Source organism: Bufo gargarizans, chromosome 2 (assembly GCF_014858855.1).
Source record: "Bufo gargarizans isolate SCDJY-AF-19 chromosome 2, ASM1485885v1, whole genome shotgun sequence".
In the NCBI taxonomy this organism is placed as follows: Eukaryota; Metazoa; Chordata; class Amphibia; order Anura; family Bufonidae; genus Bufo; species Bufo gargarizans.
This window is the reverse complement of record NC_058081.1, coordinates 211961439-211976870: the sequence shown is the minus strand read 5'-3', so window position 1 is coordinate 211976870 and position 15432 is coordinate 211961439. Positions and strand designations below refer to the sequence as shown.

General features: G+C 47.2%; 1 protein-coding gene across 2 annotated transcripts in view; it reads right to left on the bottom strand.

Annotated features, from left to right (window-relative positions):
- Nucleotides 1-15432, bottom strand: part of KLHDC10 (kelch domain containing 10) — a 56292-nt gene that overhangs the window by 24379 nt on the left and 16481 nt on the right. For both annotated transcript variants that reach the window (XM_044279990.1, XM_044279989.1), the window contains 2 exons: nucleotides 11431-11652; nucleotides 2208-2362 (listed from right to left, as the gene is read on the bottom strand). In XM_044279990.1, the coding sequence (XP_044135925.1) occupies nucleotides 2208-2362; nucleotides 11431-11652 (377 nt within the window). The remainder of the gene's footprint in view (nucleotides 1-2207; nucleotides 2363-11430; nucleotides 11653-15432) is intronic.

Here is a 15432-nt window from a genome sequence, read left to right as displayed (position 1 = left end):
TTTCAATTTTTTGGAGATTGTATTTTCTTCTTGTGCCGAATCAAGGATACAATTCAGTTCCCCTTGGAATGACATAATTGGATTGTTAGGCAGATGTCTATAACATGCTTTATCTTTCAATAATTTGAACACTCGTTTTTCATACATGTCAGTCGGCCAAATGACTATGTTCCCATCCTTGTCTGCTTGCTTTATCGCTACTCCTTTAACCTTTTTTTTAACTCCTCCAGGGCTTTTATTTCTGCTCGATTAAGATGGTTTCTTTCTTACCCCCTAGCTTAACGAAAATATCGATTGCTGGACAAATATTAAATTGAGGAAAAAGTTAGCGATTTCTTCAAAATCTCCTTAACCCTGGGTTCACACCTAAGCGTTCCTCAAACGCGCGTTTTTATGCGCGTTTTTTGTAATAGTAAACGCGCGTTTGACGCGCGTTTGTGTCATTGACTGCAGTGTCCTATGGCCACAAACGCGCGTCAAAACGCCCCAAAGAAGCTCAAGTACTTGTTTGAGCGTCGGGCGTTTTACAGCGCGTTCGTACGCGCTGTAAAACGCCCAGGTGTGAACCCTTCCCATAGGGAAGCATTAGTTTTCATGTCTTAAGCGTTTTACAGCGCGTTTGAACGCGCTGTAAAACGCTCAGGTGTGAACCCAGGGTAAAGGGAACCTGTCACCGGGATTTTGGGTATAGAGCTGAGGACATGGGTTGCTAGATGGCCGCTAGCACATCCGCAATACCCAGTCCCCATAGCTCTGTGTGCTTTTATTGTGTATAAAAAACCTATTTGATACATATGCAAATTAACCTGAGATGAGTCAGAGCTTGAAAATATGACTCAGGTTAATTTGCATATGTATCAAATAGTTTTTTTTACACAATAAAAGCACACAGAGCTATGGGTGCTGGGTATTGCGGATGTGCTAGCGGCCATCTAGCAACCCATGTCCTCAGCTCTATACCCAAAACCCAGGTGACAGGTTCCCTTTAAGTATTTGACTTACCTTTTCTTCTTCATTCTCATTAGCAAGATATTCTAGCATTTGTAATGCCTCTCTTTCTTCTCTTGTATTGAACACCTCATCTCCATAATTTTGACCATGTAGTTTCTTTAAAAACAAATTTTCTTGCAAAGAAATGTACATCCTTTGTTACTGTCAATAAATTCATATTAGAAGATGGACAGAAGCTCAATCCTTTTCTAAGCACATTAATCTGATCTGGTGTCAACTGTACGGTTGATAAATTGATTATCTATAAAGGCATCATCTTTTCCCTTTTTGTTCTTATTCTCCATTTTTCATTTCCCTCCTTGATTTGTATTGGTCCAGTTAGTTTTTATTTTTCACAATCTTCGGGTTTCATCCCCATTCCTTGAACTGGTTTCCAATGTTTAATTTACTGAGAAGGATGAGGTTCTAGAGAGTGGACCCTCTCCATCAATTCTCTTCAGCCAACTGAATATTTCATTATAATCCATAACATCTCAGGAAATTTTTGGTTTGTAATTTCCTTTTTCCATGTTGAAAAACTGATATTCATTTCTTCCTCAAACTTTTGGATATTTTCAGCTGTTAGATCTTTTTCCATTTGCTTTTGTAAAGATTCAATCTCACTTTCTAGATTGAAGTTTTCTACCATTAGCCTCCATTACGATATCCATAAATTCAAAAGAACATTTGCCACTTCCTCCCATTTCTCTTTGAGGTCCTCATCCTCCAATCCAAAACTAGGGAATTTTTTAATTCTCAACCCCCCTAGGAATAATCTTTTTACTTCTATAATTATCTAAAGAAGCTTTATTCCACCAAACTTTCGTTCTCTTATGGTACAGATTTTTACATTTTCTCGTTAATTCCTTCACTTTTAGAGTAGTATCATTAAAAACCAGATTAGTTTCCCTACTGAATAAATTATTAGCTTGTGTGAGCCATGCTTGTTCTCTGGCCCCTTTATCCATATTTCGTATCAATCTGTTGTGAAAACAGAAAACAATGTTTTAAAATATTGCAACAATAGATCCAGAATTGGTAAACACCCATTAGTGACTGTAGTGTACGCAGCGCTGATCCAGTGGTTTGCGGCATTAAGCCGGATATGGTGAACTCTGTGAGGCAGAGGAACAGCCTGCTGGATTTCACAACGCAGATGTGAACAGAGCCTTACCTAGGCTGATAACATATCCATACTCTAGTAATGGGATACACACCTGGCCATAAATGCGGTTAGGTTTCTTTCCGTCACAGTTTAGCTTTTCCCATCTTTTATACTTCACATTACAGACATGAACATCGTTACCATTGCTCTCACCAAATGGGATGCCAGTGCCTCCAAAAACCAGGAGATTGTAGCCATGTAAAACCACTACAAGGTAATAAAAAACACATCAGATGAGATTGCTGAATAATATTTCAACTACTGTCCACACATTTTTTACTTAAAGTGTACCTCCAACAAAAAATGTAAACTTCACAGGTAACTTGGAGCCTCATGTACTGTGCAATGTGTGCTGCAGACCTTGGCTGCCATGTTACAGATACAGGGGATCTGCAGCCTGGTCACTGTTTCTACACGCATGCTGTCCTGTCCAAGGGTGGTATAAACTGGTGACAAACACGCTGATCAATACAGTGGGCCACTTGCTTGGACTGACCCAGTGGTTCTCTTAAATCCCCATTGACTAGCACTAGAGTGAGACAAGCATTGCAATGCATGATCTCCCCCTTCCCACAGATGACGGGCAGCTCTCTTCCTATACACATCATAGGTAGAGAACGGTTAACCAATGGTGGGGGAAGGGAGTGCTGGGAGCTCTTGAATATCAGGACCCCTTAAATCATGCATTAGACTATGCAGAATCAGAACTTGGCTCACCGGTGCTGCTCAGAAACTAGATGGTCAAAGTGACCAAACATATCAGGGTCTCTGTCACTGACTAGGCAGCATAAGGCCCCTTTCACACGGGCGAGTATCCCACGCGGATGCGATGCGCGAGTTGAACGCATTACACCCGCACTTAATACCGACGGATTCATTTCTATGGGGCTGTTCACATGAGCGGTGATTTTCACGCATCACTTGTGCGTTGAGTGAAAATCGCAGCATGCTCTATATTCAGCGTTTTTCACATAACGCATGCCCCATAGAAATGAATGGGGTTGCGTGAAAATCGCAAGCATGTGCTGATGCGGTGCGATTATCACGCACGGTTGCTAGGAGACGATCGGGATGAAGACCCAATCATTATTGCTATTATTTTCCCTTATAACCATGTTATAAGGGAAAATAATACAATCAACAGAATACCGATCCCAAGCCTGAACTTCTGTGACGTTGTTCAGGTTTGGGTACCAAACATGCACGATTTTTCTCACGCGAGTGCAAAACGCATTACAATGTTTTGCACTCGCGCGGAAAAATCACGTGTGTTCCCGCAACGGCCATGTGAAATAGGCCTAAAGTGGTCTGAGATTCCCTTAAATACAAGACTGTGGTTACTCCCCCCTCACACACAGCAGTCTGCCACTTGATTCCATGCGAATGCATCTATAATAGCAGAACTTTGTTAGTTTCAAATCTTCCCCTAAAGACAAATAACCTGTACTACCCTGCTTGTGGAAGATTATTTTAGCCATTTATCCAAATCAATCCATTCATGCAGTAGACATCAGCAGGGAGGAAGTAAAGGCCTCTGCTAATTTAAGTTCCCTCCTGGACGCCTTGCGCAACGTTATACTGCACCCAATTAGTATCATAATTTATTTCTATGTTCATTAAAATGGGAGTTCAGTAGAACTACAGGAGGTGGAAATGTTATGAGCAAAATACAGAGGCTAAAACGCTGCTGTCTTTCAGCCATGAAACAACGAGATTTTTGTATAACTTACTAGTAAAATCTCTTTCTCGCTCTTTCCTTGGGGGACACAGAAGACCTTGGGTATAGCTCATCTCCCTAGGAGGCGTGACACTAAGTGAAAACTGTTAAGCCCCTCCTCCATCAGCTATACCCTCAGCCTGGAGAGAGAGACTGCCAGTTGCGTGTCCAAGTAGTGAGAAAAGGCAAAGTCCAACAAGTGGAAACAACAAGCCAACTACCCAACGGGTAAACAAAACTCGGAAACCGTGCAGAAAAAAACCAATGAATGGGTGGGTGCTGTGTCCCCCAAGGAAAGAGCGAGAAAGAGATTTTACTGGTAAGTTATACAAAAATCTCGTTTTCTCGCCCAATTTCCTTGGGGGACACAGAAGACCTTGGGACGTTCAAAAGCAGTCCAAGAGGGGAGGGACCACAGCACCAAGGCGAAGCACCCGAAGGCAGCAAGGAAATGCCACCTGCAAAAAAACTAGGCGGCCCAAGGCAGCAGCCGCCGCCGAAGCCAGAGTACGCACTCAGGAGAACCTGGTAAAGAGTGCAAGGAAGACAGTGGCCACCCTGCACAATGACATGGCTGAAGCCCAATGCCTCCGGCCGCGGAGGCACCAACCGCTCTGGTGAAATGAACGGTGACACCAAAAAAACAGAACCCTGCCCTTGAGCAGTAAAGCGGAGGAAAGCACCCAGGAGCCGTCAACCTTGGCGCGGACCTCCTGGAAACAAGAGACCGAGCGTCGACAAGAGTCGGAGATGTCCAAGCAAAAAAACTCCAGACACTTCAAGTAACAGAGTCCCAGTCGCAGGTCCAGGCCAGACTGGAGAAGACCGAATCATGGGAAGAGAAAGGCAGAATTGGGTGAATGCCCAGCTTCCTAAAGAACCCCAGTTAAGACCCTAAGTCAGACAACAGAACCCGGACGAAGCACGGCCGGGAGCGAACACTAGCGTGCTCGCTGGACTCGTCTGGGCAGACGGGAGGAAACCCAATGCGAGTAAGCGCAGATCAGTGACACGGGCAAAAAGGTTGGCAAAACTGGTCCCGTCGGCCCCCGAGCAACGCCGTCCCGTATCCACGCGGAGTGGGGGAGCAGATGGACAAACGGAAGGAACCGAAAGGGACCCGGCCAGCATCCAACAGACTCCAGGACAAGTCAGGCTAAAGTCCTTGTCGTTGTAGCCACCAGGAAGGTGTTCTACAGTCCCGGTGTGGGGGCTTGAAGGGTAATCTTGACAGAAGAAAGTAGGCCCGCCAGGTTACCGAGAAGGTAAAGTCCAAGCAGGACCATCGCCCAGAATGGTAAAAGTAATCTGCACCCAGCGGGAGGACAGAATGCGGCAAACCCGGTAATAGGCACACAGCTAGTACAGCCAGTGTGAACAATGGAGACAGTATGAGGTCAGAAGGAACACCGGGACCATCCATATGAACAACCATGGTCTCCCCAGAGGGGAGGGCAGTGAAGGAACAGCCCCTGAAGCCTGGCCGGGGCAGAAGCCACATCGGAGTAAAACTGTCCCAGGAGAAGCCAAAACAGAGCCGTCGAGAGAAAATAGCCGAGAAGACGGATGACACCCTCCAACCGCAAGGAGGAGTGGGCAACAGGGAAGCCACAGGACCGCTCAAAAGCAGAACACCGCTACTCTGAGATGTCCGGCTCACCAATTCGCAGAAGGCGAATACCCTAATGAATCGAAAGTGGAGGTCCCTGGGACCTGGGTAATCGAGCAACCAAGAGAAGTTGGGCGACCTGCTCGAAAAGAGCGGCTAGAACCTGGTAGCAAACAAACTGAAGCACGGAGGGTGCCAACAGGAAGGACTCAAACCAAAACGCATCCAAGAGGAGGAATGGCAACAGGCGAGGGAACCGTAATCCCGCCAGAGCCAACGTAGACTGCGAGGGACGCTGGAGACAGCACTCTCGACCATGTGACCGCTTGCGCTGGGAAGCAATGCCACAGGGTAACTAATGGGTACGCATCTAGGAACCACAAACACTCCCCAGGTGGAAGGGCCAACGAATATGGTGGATATCGTCACAACGGAAACACAAAATATACCCTCCGAACAGAGAATGGATACCACCCAGCTCGCTGCAGTAGAGAGCAATAGAGCCCGTCTAGGTCAGGTGAACAGAAAGATCTCTTCAGAGAAGAGTGCCAGGCCGGCGGCAATCACCGTATCCCAAGAGAAAAACGTCAAGTCGCAGGAAGAATGGAAGCATACGTACAAGCAGCCCCATAAACAGTGAGAAAGCCAACCCACCTACGGAAGGAGAAGGCATACACGGCCCAACAACGCACAGAGTGCACAAGAGCGTCCGCCCACTGCGAAATAGTCATACAGCAAGGAGGGCCAGCCACAGAGTCCCACAGAATCCACGGAAGTGCAAAGTGCAACCGGAAGGGGGGGACATACACAAGACTAGTATGGCATGCGACGGAACGCAAGCAGTCCGCCCAGAAGAGAGGGCAATGTACTTGGCAAACATTGCGGGCAGCAAGCGTGCAAAGCCCGCCCCACAAGGGGGTGATGCCCAAGACCAGTACCTACTTCAGAGAAGTAAGACATACCATATTCCGCCCAGAAGAGGGCCATGCACATGGCCACACCGCATCCAGCAGGACGTCCACCTAGTGAAAAGGGGACATGCACAGGGTTATCCTAGCATTAAGTGAGTGTGCAATAATCCACCAAACACCGAATTTTGTGAGAGTACAACTACTCCGCCAATGAATGGGGACAAGTACAAGTCCAGCACAGCATATACAAGGACAGTTGTGAGTCCTGTGAGCGTACAAAAGTCCACCCATGGAATGAGGGGTGGTCACGCACAAGGCCAGCACCGTATCCAATGGGAGTGCAAGCATTCCACCCATCTTAGAGGCCAGCAACGTATCTGGTGAGAGTGCAGTATGCTGCCCAGAAGGGGGAGCCATGCCCATGGCCAGTATTGCAACCAGGGAGAATGCGAGCCATGGATGGGGGTCATGCACCTGGCCAGCAGCACACTGGCGAGAGAACAAACACAGTCAGTGAGAGTGTGTGTATGTTGCCTGAGGAAAGGAGACATGCCCATGGCCGGCAGCGAATCCAGTGAGTGCCGTACACCGCCCACGGAAGGGGGAACATGTATATGGCCGGCAGTGGATTTAGTGAGTTGCAAGCATCCCACCATGGAAGGGGGTCATGCACGCGGCCAGCAACTTACCGGCGAGAGAACGACCCCAGTCAGTGAGGGTGTATGCATGGCGCTTGAGGGAAGAAGGCATGCCCAAGGCCGGCAGCGAATCCAATGAGAATGCAGCATACCGCCTATGGAAGGGGGTTATGCACATGGCCGGCTGCCCAGCACCATAACCAATGAAGTGCAGTATTCCGCCTAAAGGAAGGGGGTCATGCACAAGACCGGCAGCGAATCCAGTGAGTGCAGCATTCCGCCTATGGAAGGGGGTCATGCACAAGACCGGCAGCGAATCCAGTGAGTGCAGCATTCCGCCTATGGAAGGGGGTCATGCACAAGACCGGCAGCGAATCCAGTGAGTGCAGCATTCCGCCTATGGAAGGGGGTCATGCACAAGACCGGCAGCGAATCCAGTGAGTGCAGCATTCCGCCTATGGAAGGGGGTCATGCACAAGACCGGCAGCGAATCCAGTGAGTGCAGCATTCCGCCTATGGAAGGGGGTCATGCACAAGACCGGCAGCGAATCCAGTGAGTGCAGCATTCCGCCTATGGAAGGGGGTCATGCACATGGCCGGTATCAAATCCAGTGAGTGCAGCGTTTCGCCTATGGAAAGGAATCACGCACATGGCCGGCAGTGAATCCAGTGAAAGTGCAGCGTTCCCCTATGGGAGGGGTGCCTATGGAAGGGGGTCATGCACAAGACCGGCAGCGAATCCAGTGAGTGCAGATTCCACCTATGGAAGGAGGACATGCACAAGACCGGCAACGAATCCAGTGAGTGCAGCATTCCGCCTATGGAAGGGGGTTGTGCACATGGCCTGCAGCGAATCCAGTGAGTGCAGCGTTCTCGTGCACATGGCCAACACCGTATTCGGTGAGAGTGCAGTATTCCACCTAAGCGGGGGGTCATGCACCAGGCAAGCCTGCAACCCGAGAGAGTGCAGTATCCCGCCTAGGAAGGGGTTGTCTGCACATGGCAGGCACCATAGCTGGAGGGTGACGAATTCTGCCTACATAAAAAAAAGAGAGCGCATGCACTTGGCCAGCGCTGTATCCCGGAGAGGGCAAGAACCACTTAGAAGGGAAACATGCACCAGCCGGGGAGTGCGACACCATGCCCCTCATGGAAGGAGCACGCATACAGGCGGCACTACTGAGATAAGGCTGCAGCGTCCTGCGCAGCGCACAAGAAATCCATTAGTTAACCATTTTATGTATTTCTAAATAAAAAATAGCCTCACTGAGGCAGAAAGAAGTGCCACCATACAGGTGCCCAGCATAGAAGTAGAGGGGGGGGGGCGCCAGCCATATAGGCCCATCGGGAGCCGCCGGTACCCGAAGGGTTAACAGCCATCCAACCTGGAAGGGAGGAGGAGGAGGCGGCGCCGCGATCCCCTGGGGGCGGAGAACCTCCAGGCGGGAAGAATTCGCGCCTGGAGAAGTTCCCGCCCCCTCCAACAGAGGCCGGAAGTTTGCGGCCTAGCAGGCCGTGAAGCCGGGGCCTAAATTTTCTGCGGCACCCGGCTGACCGGGGCCGCACAGGAAACCGGAGCGGACTGCCTGTACAAACCGGCCGCGGAAGCCCACCCCGCGGACCGGAAGTCAAGGGCCCGGGTGGAGCGCCGGAATGCGGCCCAGTAGGCCCGAAGCCTGGGAATCGTTGGAGCATCGTGCTCAAGCCAAATGCCGGCCGCGGGAGTCTACCCCGCAGGCCAGAACAGTCGGGGGCCGGGAAGGAGCGCCGGAGTGCGGCCCAGCTCGGAGGTGCGGCCCAGCAGGCCGGGAAGAAGCGCCGGAGGTGCGGCCGAGCAGGCCGGGAAGTAAAAACTCAAGCAGCACTGCCGTCAGGAAAAAAGCCCCCGGCCCAGAGCAGCGCATCGGTAAGGGGGTGGGGGGACCCTGAGACCGGGTGCCCGTGCGGATGCGAGCACAGCGTTCCCAGGAGGGACGCTGATAAGTGAAGGGAGGCGATGTGGCTGCCTATTCGCAGCATTCTGCTGCTAAAATGTCCCATGAGGGCCAGAAGGGAGGAGCAGCGAGTAGATTGTCGCCCCGCAGCACCCCAGGGGCCAGCCTAGGTCCAGCAGTGACAGAAGGGTCCAGAGGCCTAGTATGGGGGGTCAGGCACGCAGGAGACCAGGGTGGGGGGTGGGGGACGTAGGGCTGGAGAAGCCACTCTCTCACCATAGTCGTCTTCACCCTCGGTCCATTCCAGCAGGGTCGCCCCTTCAGCTACTGGCACCGTAGTGGCAGGACGCTGGGAGAGGGACTTGGCGTGCGGGCGACCCTTGCGCTGGCGGGATGTAGGGGAGCTGGGCTGCCCTGATCCACCTTGTCTTCTGTGGGGGAGGCAGCAGTGCGGGTGACCGGCACTGGCGCAGCTCAACCCCGGGAGAAACAGAGAGGTCTAGTGCGTCTCTGTTGTCCCTGATGATCTGGAACAAAAAGAAAAGAAAAAAGTAAAAATCTAAATTTAAACAAGGAGAAAACAGCCCTGCAGAGCAGGGAGTGTCTTGCCTCCTTGGACACTAAGCAAAAACTGGCAGTCTCTCTCTCCAGGCTGAGGGTATAGCTGATGGAGGAGGGGCTTAACAGTTTTCACTTAGTGTCACGCCTCCTAGGGAGATGAGCTATACCCAAGGTCTCTGTGTCCCCCAAGGAAATTGGGCGAGAAAAGATTTTATGAGCAGATAAGAAGAGTTTGGTAGCCCAGACAGGTGAACCCTGCAAGATTACTGAAGGTTATGGGGCGCTACCGCAGTTTGGGCTTGATGCCAAAGTAGAGGTAAAGGATTACGTGACCATTTCAGGACTATATTATACATACATTTTCCAACCAACCTGAAACCTTAAATAAAACTATTACTACAGGTAAAATCCATCTCCCTCCCCAATTCTGGTATGATAAAATAGTCTGGCATCTGTGATTAGATCTGAAGTGATCACAGACAGTATCTTCAATCACATGTGCTTACAGCCCACTGAGGGTCTTTACACTGCATAGTGTCTGCTGCAGTTCGCTCACACCAACCTTATTATGCACAGGAACAGCGCCATTAATTAAACCACCCTTTCCGTTTCACCACTACCCAGAGTCTTCAGGAGTTTAGGGGACTATAGCTAGTTTCTTAGATATAAACTCTCCAGTGGACTAAAGCTAGCAATACACAATACTTTTGTTGGCCGAACCCGGCAAGAACAGCGGGTTCAGTTGACATACTAATGTGTGTGGGGAGCATCCGAGTCTCCCCCCACAGATTATACTAGTGAATGTCTTTGCTTGATCCTTTTGTTCTCCGGGAAAAGCCGGGGCCAGAAATGTTTGGCAGCGGCTTTCGTCACTCTCCTTATAGTATACAGCAGTGATGGCCAGGCTCTCCAGCTGTTGCAAAACTACAACTCCCAGAATGCTCAGACTGCCTACAGCCATCAGCGTACAACAGAGCATGCTGGGAGTTGTAGTTTTACAACAGCTGGGGAGCTGCAGGTTGGCCATGCCTGGTATAAAGAGACCCATTCAGCTGAGCAGAACTTGTGTGTAAGGGGAAGACGGGAGAGGTATTGAATGTATGTTTAGTGTACATTTATAGAATGCTGTTGTGCCATGCCTTGTTTCACCTTTAAAATGTATCATGACAAAATGTCACACTGTTTAAATATTATTATTATTTTTTAATACTTTTATAATCGTTTGCAATATTTTTTTCTATTTTTCCCCACTATATTAAAGAATAATTCTGAAACCCAGGGATTAAAATAAAGAGGGGACAATGGACAGAATACCATATACTAGTCGCTAATAATACTTCTTCTAGATGCAAAGCAGGATCCACTACACAACGAGCGCTACTGGACCCCATTCATTACAATGGCTTCTGTTGTGTTCCTCCAAGGTGCCAGCAGGGGGGAAAACGAGGAGCGCTCCGTTTCCTGTCAAATGTGACAGAATCTGCAATGGAGGCTCCAAACATAGCCTTCTTCACAAAAGCAATGGTGCGAGTTTTGAATACACCCTGGTGTTCCCACCATGAGGCACATTTATTCGTCATAAAGCCCTAAGCTGTCAGTGGATCCGCCACTTTTAAACGTAAGACAACTACCTTGCTGTCTTACATTTAGACCATTTTCTACTCCTAAAACAGGCATAGAAAATGGTAGAGGAGACGGGCCTTCCGGCCAGTCGCATTCCACCTCCCACAATTTTAGAACTGGTTTGAGCGGGGTGAAGTAGCAGATAGTGGTGCAACCAACTGTTGCTCCACCGTCTGCGCCTGAAATGCGACTAATTCAGGCATATTTCAGCTTAGTAACTAACCTCCCCATGTGTTCCAAAACACAGCAGTTTTTATTTATAGCCACACGTTCCATACTCACATGACATGGATGCAAGTTCCCTTGGCATGTAACCATCAGTTCCCATTTGATGCCATGTTCCTGTAGCAAAATGATATCGCCAGAGTTCTCTAAAGAGAGGGTAATCTTCATTTTCAGGCCCACCCGATTCATCGTAGTCAGGGTTGTAGCCACCAAATACATATAAATTCGTATTATCTGCCACACATCTGTGTCCACTTCTGGCAGGGGGAGACCTACGACCTACAAAACAGATGCCAATAGCGGGTCATAAACATGGAGAAACGCAAGATAGATCTAACAAGCTATATGAGACAGCATACCAATAGTGCACTGGAGAATAAAGAGTGCATAGTAAAGAGTACACCCCCACAAGGAATAAAACGGAATAGTAGTATGTGTATCAGAGAAGGTCAGGAAATCATTAAAGCCAACTAGGTATTTATGATGTAAATGCCTGACCTCAGTGGAGCTAGTGGCCAGTTATAACTTTTCTGTGAGAACACCACTACAATCGCCAAGACTTGCAGTGTATAATGGCCGATACGTATGTCTTCAATTCTGAGAGATTATGCTGTTATGCATCATTCACAATTGCGTATTTTGATCACCATTTTGCATCAGTATTTGCAAATCCAAAAACACATAATGGAAACATTTCTAATTCTTCACTTTTTTTCCATCCATTTCTGATTTCCCCTTTTAAATTGATCAAATACTGAAATGTGAATGAAACCTTACAGCAATATTGAATTATGATTGGGTTTCTATCCAGTAAATCCTCAGTGCTAATCTAGGAGCACCCGCTGCTCCAAACCGCGGATCACAAAACATGGTATGGGCAATATATTCAGGTAAAAGATCCGCATGAATAAAATAATCCCATCATGTGGAAATAATCTGCCCGATTTTATTTCAAAATGAAGAATGACTTTCAGAGATTGAGTTTTGCCTAGGCTGACAAGGACACAGGATGGGTAAATGCACTGGCAACCTAGAAAAATGCATTCTATACATCACAAAGTACTGTCAGATTCTGGTTCAGTTAATCCCGGTCATACTGGATCTTATTACACATTCTAAAATGTGATGTTCTGATTTGGAGACCTCTCTGGCTTCACATCATCTCTGGTTTAGCATCAAATACAGTTTCACTTATTTTAATGGTTTTTAAATAGTTGAAGCAGAAATGGTACAATATTTGCACCACTGACACAGACTACAGTCACTAGTGAGGTCCCAGCAGAAGAGGTTTAAATGGTTTTCCAGTGTCTAAATACTGACAACCTATCCTGAGCATAGTCATTAATGTCAGTTTGGACTGACTGACATCCAGTGCCCCCACCATCAGCTCTTTTTGTTAACCACATTCATATGAATGGGAGCTGCGCTGCAGTAAGACGGACATTACACAGTAGATGACTCCACCGTGTTGTTTCCACTGCCAGCAGCTGATCAGTGGGGGTAAGGGGTGTTCGACCACCAGCAATCTGATATTGATGACCTCTCTCAGGAACTGGTCATAAATATCTAGACATAAAAAAATAAATAAAAAAAAGGCCTCGTCTAAATTTGACAGTCCAGGAAGTCCCAACACAACCAGTATGTACTATATTGGCATGTGTCACAATTATAAGCCCATTATACTATCTAAAAAGTACATACCGTACTAGGCACCTAATACCAAATTATGGGGGGAGGGAAAAAGCAGCTAAGCATAACTAGTTTTGTCTTAAGGAAACACTACAAGAATATATCATATATACATAATCTAATCAGGATGTTTCTGACACCTAATACATACTTACCCAATTACAATGAAACTACCTTACATAAAAAGCTCTCACCCTATAAAGAGTTTATAGGAAAAGCACAAGGCTCTAAAATGTCACAGTTGTCGCAAATGCACATATATTATTCTGATGGTTGATGGTGTTTCTGCCGCAGATTAGTGGCTTGACATGGGGCAGATACACATACAGATTTAGGCTACATGCACATGAACGTTGTTTGTTTCAGTGTCCGTTTATTTTTGCGGATAGGATGCAGACTCATTCATTTTAACCGGTCCGCAAAAAATACGGACAGCACACAGTGTGCTATCCGCATCAGTATGTCCGTTCCGTAGTCCCGCAAAAAAAAGAAAAAAAAAAAAAAGAAGTCCTATTCTTGTCCGTTTTAGGCATGGTTACACAAAAATAAAAATAATGGTTGGCATAAGGATGTCATCCCTTTTTTTTGCTGATTAGCAATTTGCGGACCGCAAAACACATACGGTCGTGTGCATGTAGCCTTAGCCACGTTCAATGGGACTATTTAGGTGTGGTGCCAAAATCTGCCTGAAAATTCCACTGTGTGATCATGTCCAAACACAGAAAACCAAAAGATCATGAACTATGCTCTTTAGAGTAAGCAGAAGACCTTTACCCTGTGTGCTCTTCAAAATAAATCTGTGTCACCCACTAGTACACATTGCAGAGTAATACACCGTACTTAACTATGGCTCTACTAGAAGGCATCACCAAACCACTTAAAGAGTCAAGCAAGTGTGAAATCCGCAGCCAAGACTCGCTAAGAGTTCACTTCACCGTTGTGGTTTCCATTTTAGAAAAGAAAAAAACAAAAAACAAAACAAAAAGGGGTCCATTTTATTTTGAGCCTTAGTTGTGAAGTCAGTTCTGTCAGGTTTCAAGTCATTTTTTGACAGCACTTTCTTAAAAATGACTGAAATAACAAAACGGACACAAACTGAGCACAACCGATGCTCAAACTACCTACCGTATTTAAACAAATATGGATCAAAATTGATATGTTTTTCCATTTTTTCTCTGACGTAACGGAAATTCGGAAAACACAGCGCTGATGTAAAGTCAACTATGGTCTGAAAGATCTAAGGACAGAGACCGATGCCAGTCTACCCTCTGTACAGCCCTGGAAAATAGGTTTACAGTTTTACACTATAAAAATCAGGCTCTTCTCCCCCTGGCATCATAGGGCATGTGTCACTATCTGTTTGATGACTCCACTGTGAGAACTGACTTCTTTACTGGATTTTATTACAGCATATAACAGATCAGTGTGCATGTTGCTCACCTGACATTCACTCAAGCTCCAGAACCTACCGGTTCACAGCACACACAACCATGGGGCACAGAGTTCAATAAAGATGGACAGGGGACAGATACATTTGCATGCAGTACCAGTGGATGACAAAAAAATAAATAAAAAATCTCATCCCCACACAAAAAAAAAAAAAAAAAAAATTCTACTTCCCTGTGTGGTCATACCCCTAGTATACGTCCACGTGGGAAGAAAAATCTCTGGCTAAATCTGCACCAGTGTTGTACGCGGATTTGTTGAAGATTTTGAAGTGCACTGCAAACGTTGAAATCCGCAGCATAAATTGAGATGCCACGCGTTTAAAAGTCTGCACTGCGTGTCAATTTATGCTGCAGATTTTTAAGTAGAAGTGTATAAGATTTGGTAAACTCATCTACACTGCTGTTACTGCAATATGCTGAAAGAGTCACCACATGCACAGTCACAGCATAACTAGCCTGTGAACCAGGCCTTGGTGCCCTACTTACTTCCCCTGGGGTAAATGGAAGAAAATCCACAAAGAAAAATCTTCAATCTACACTAAAGGTCCATTCACACGTCCGCAAAACGGGTCCGTTCATTTTCAATGGGGACGCAAAACACTTGCGGACATGTGAATGGACCCTAAAGCTTTCAAGAATATAGCAGTTGAGCCCGTTTTTTTCCCGTTCTAACCACTGCATATTAGGGTGGGTTCACATCCAGTTTTTCCCATCCATTTAATGTATACAAAAAACGTATATGTTAAAGGGGTTCTACAGTTTGTTTTAAAGGGGTTATCCCACTAAGCGTTTTCATACTTACCTGCTGCCACCGCGCGTTCACTTCCTGGATTCTGGCTGGGGGCGGGCTTCATCTTGATTGAAGTCTTCTCCCGGCCGTGCCGCGCGCTGGACTGAATGCGCACGCCGCCGCGCATGCGCA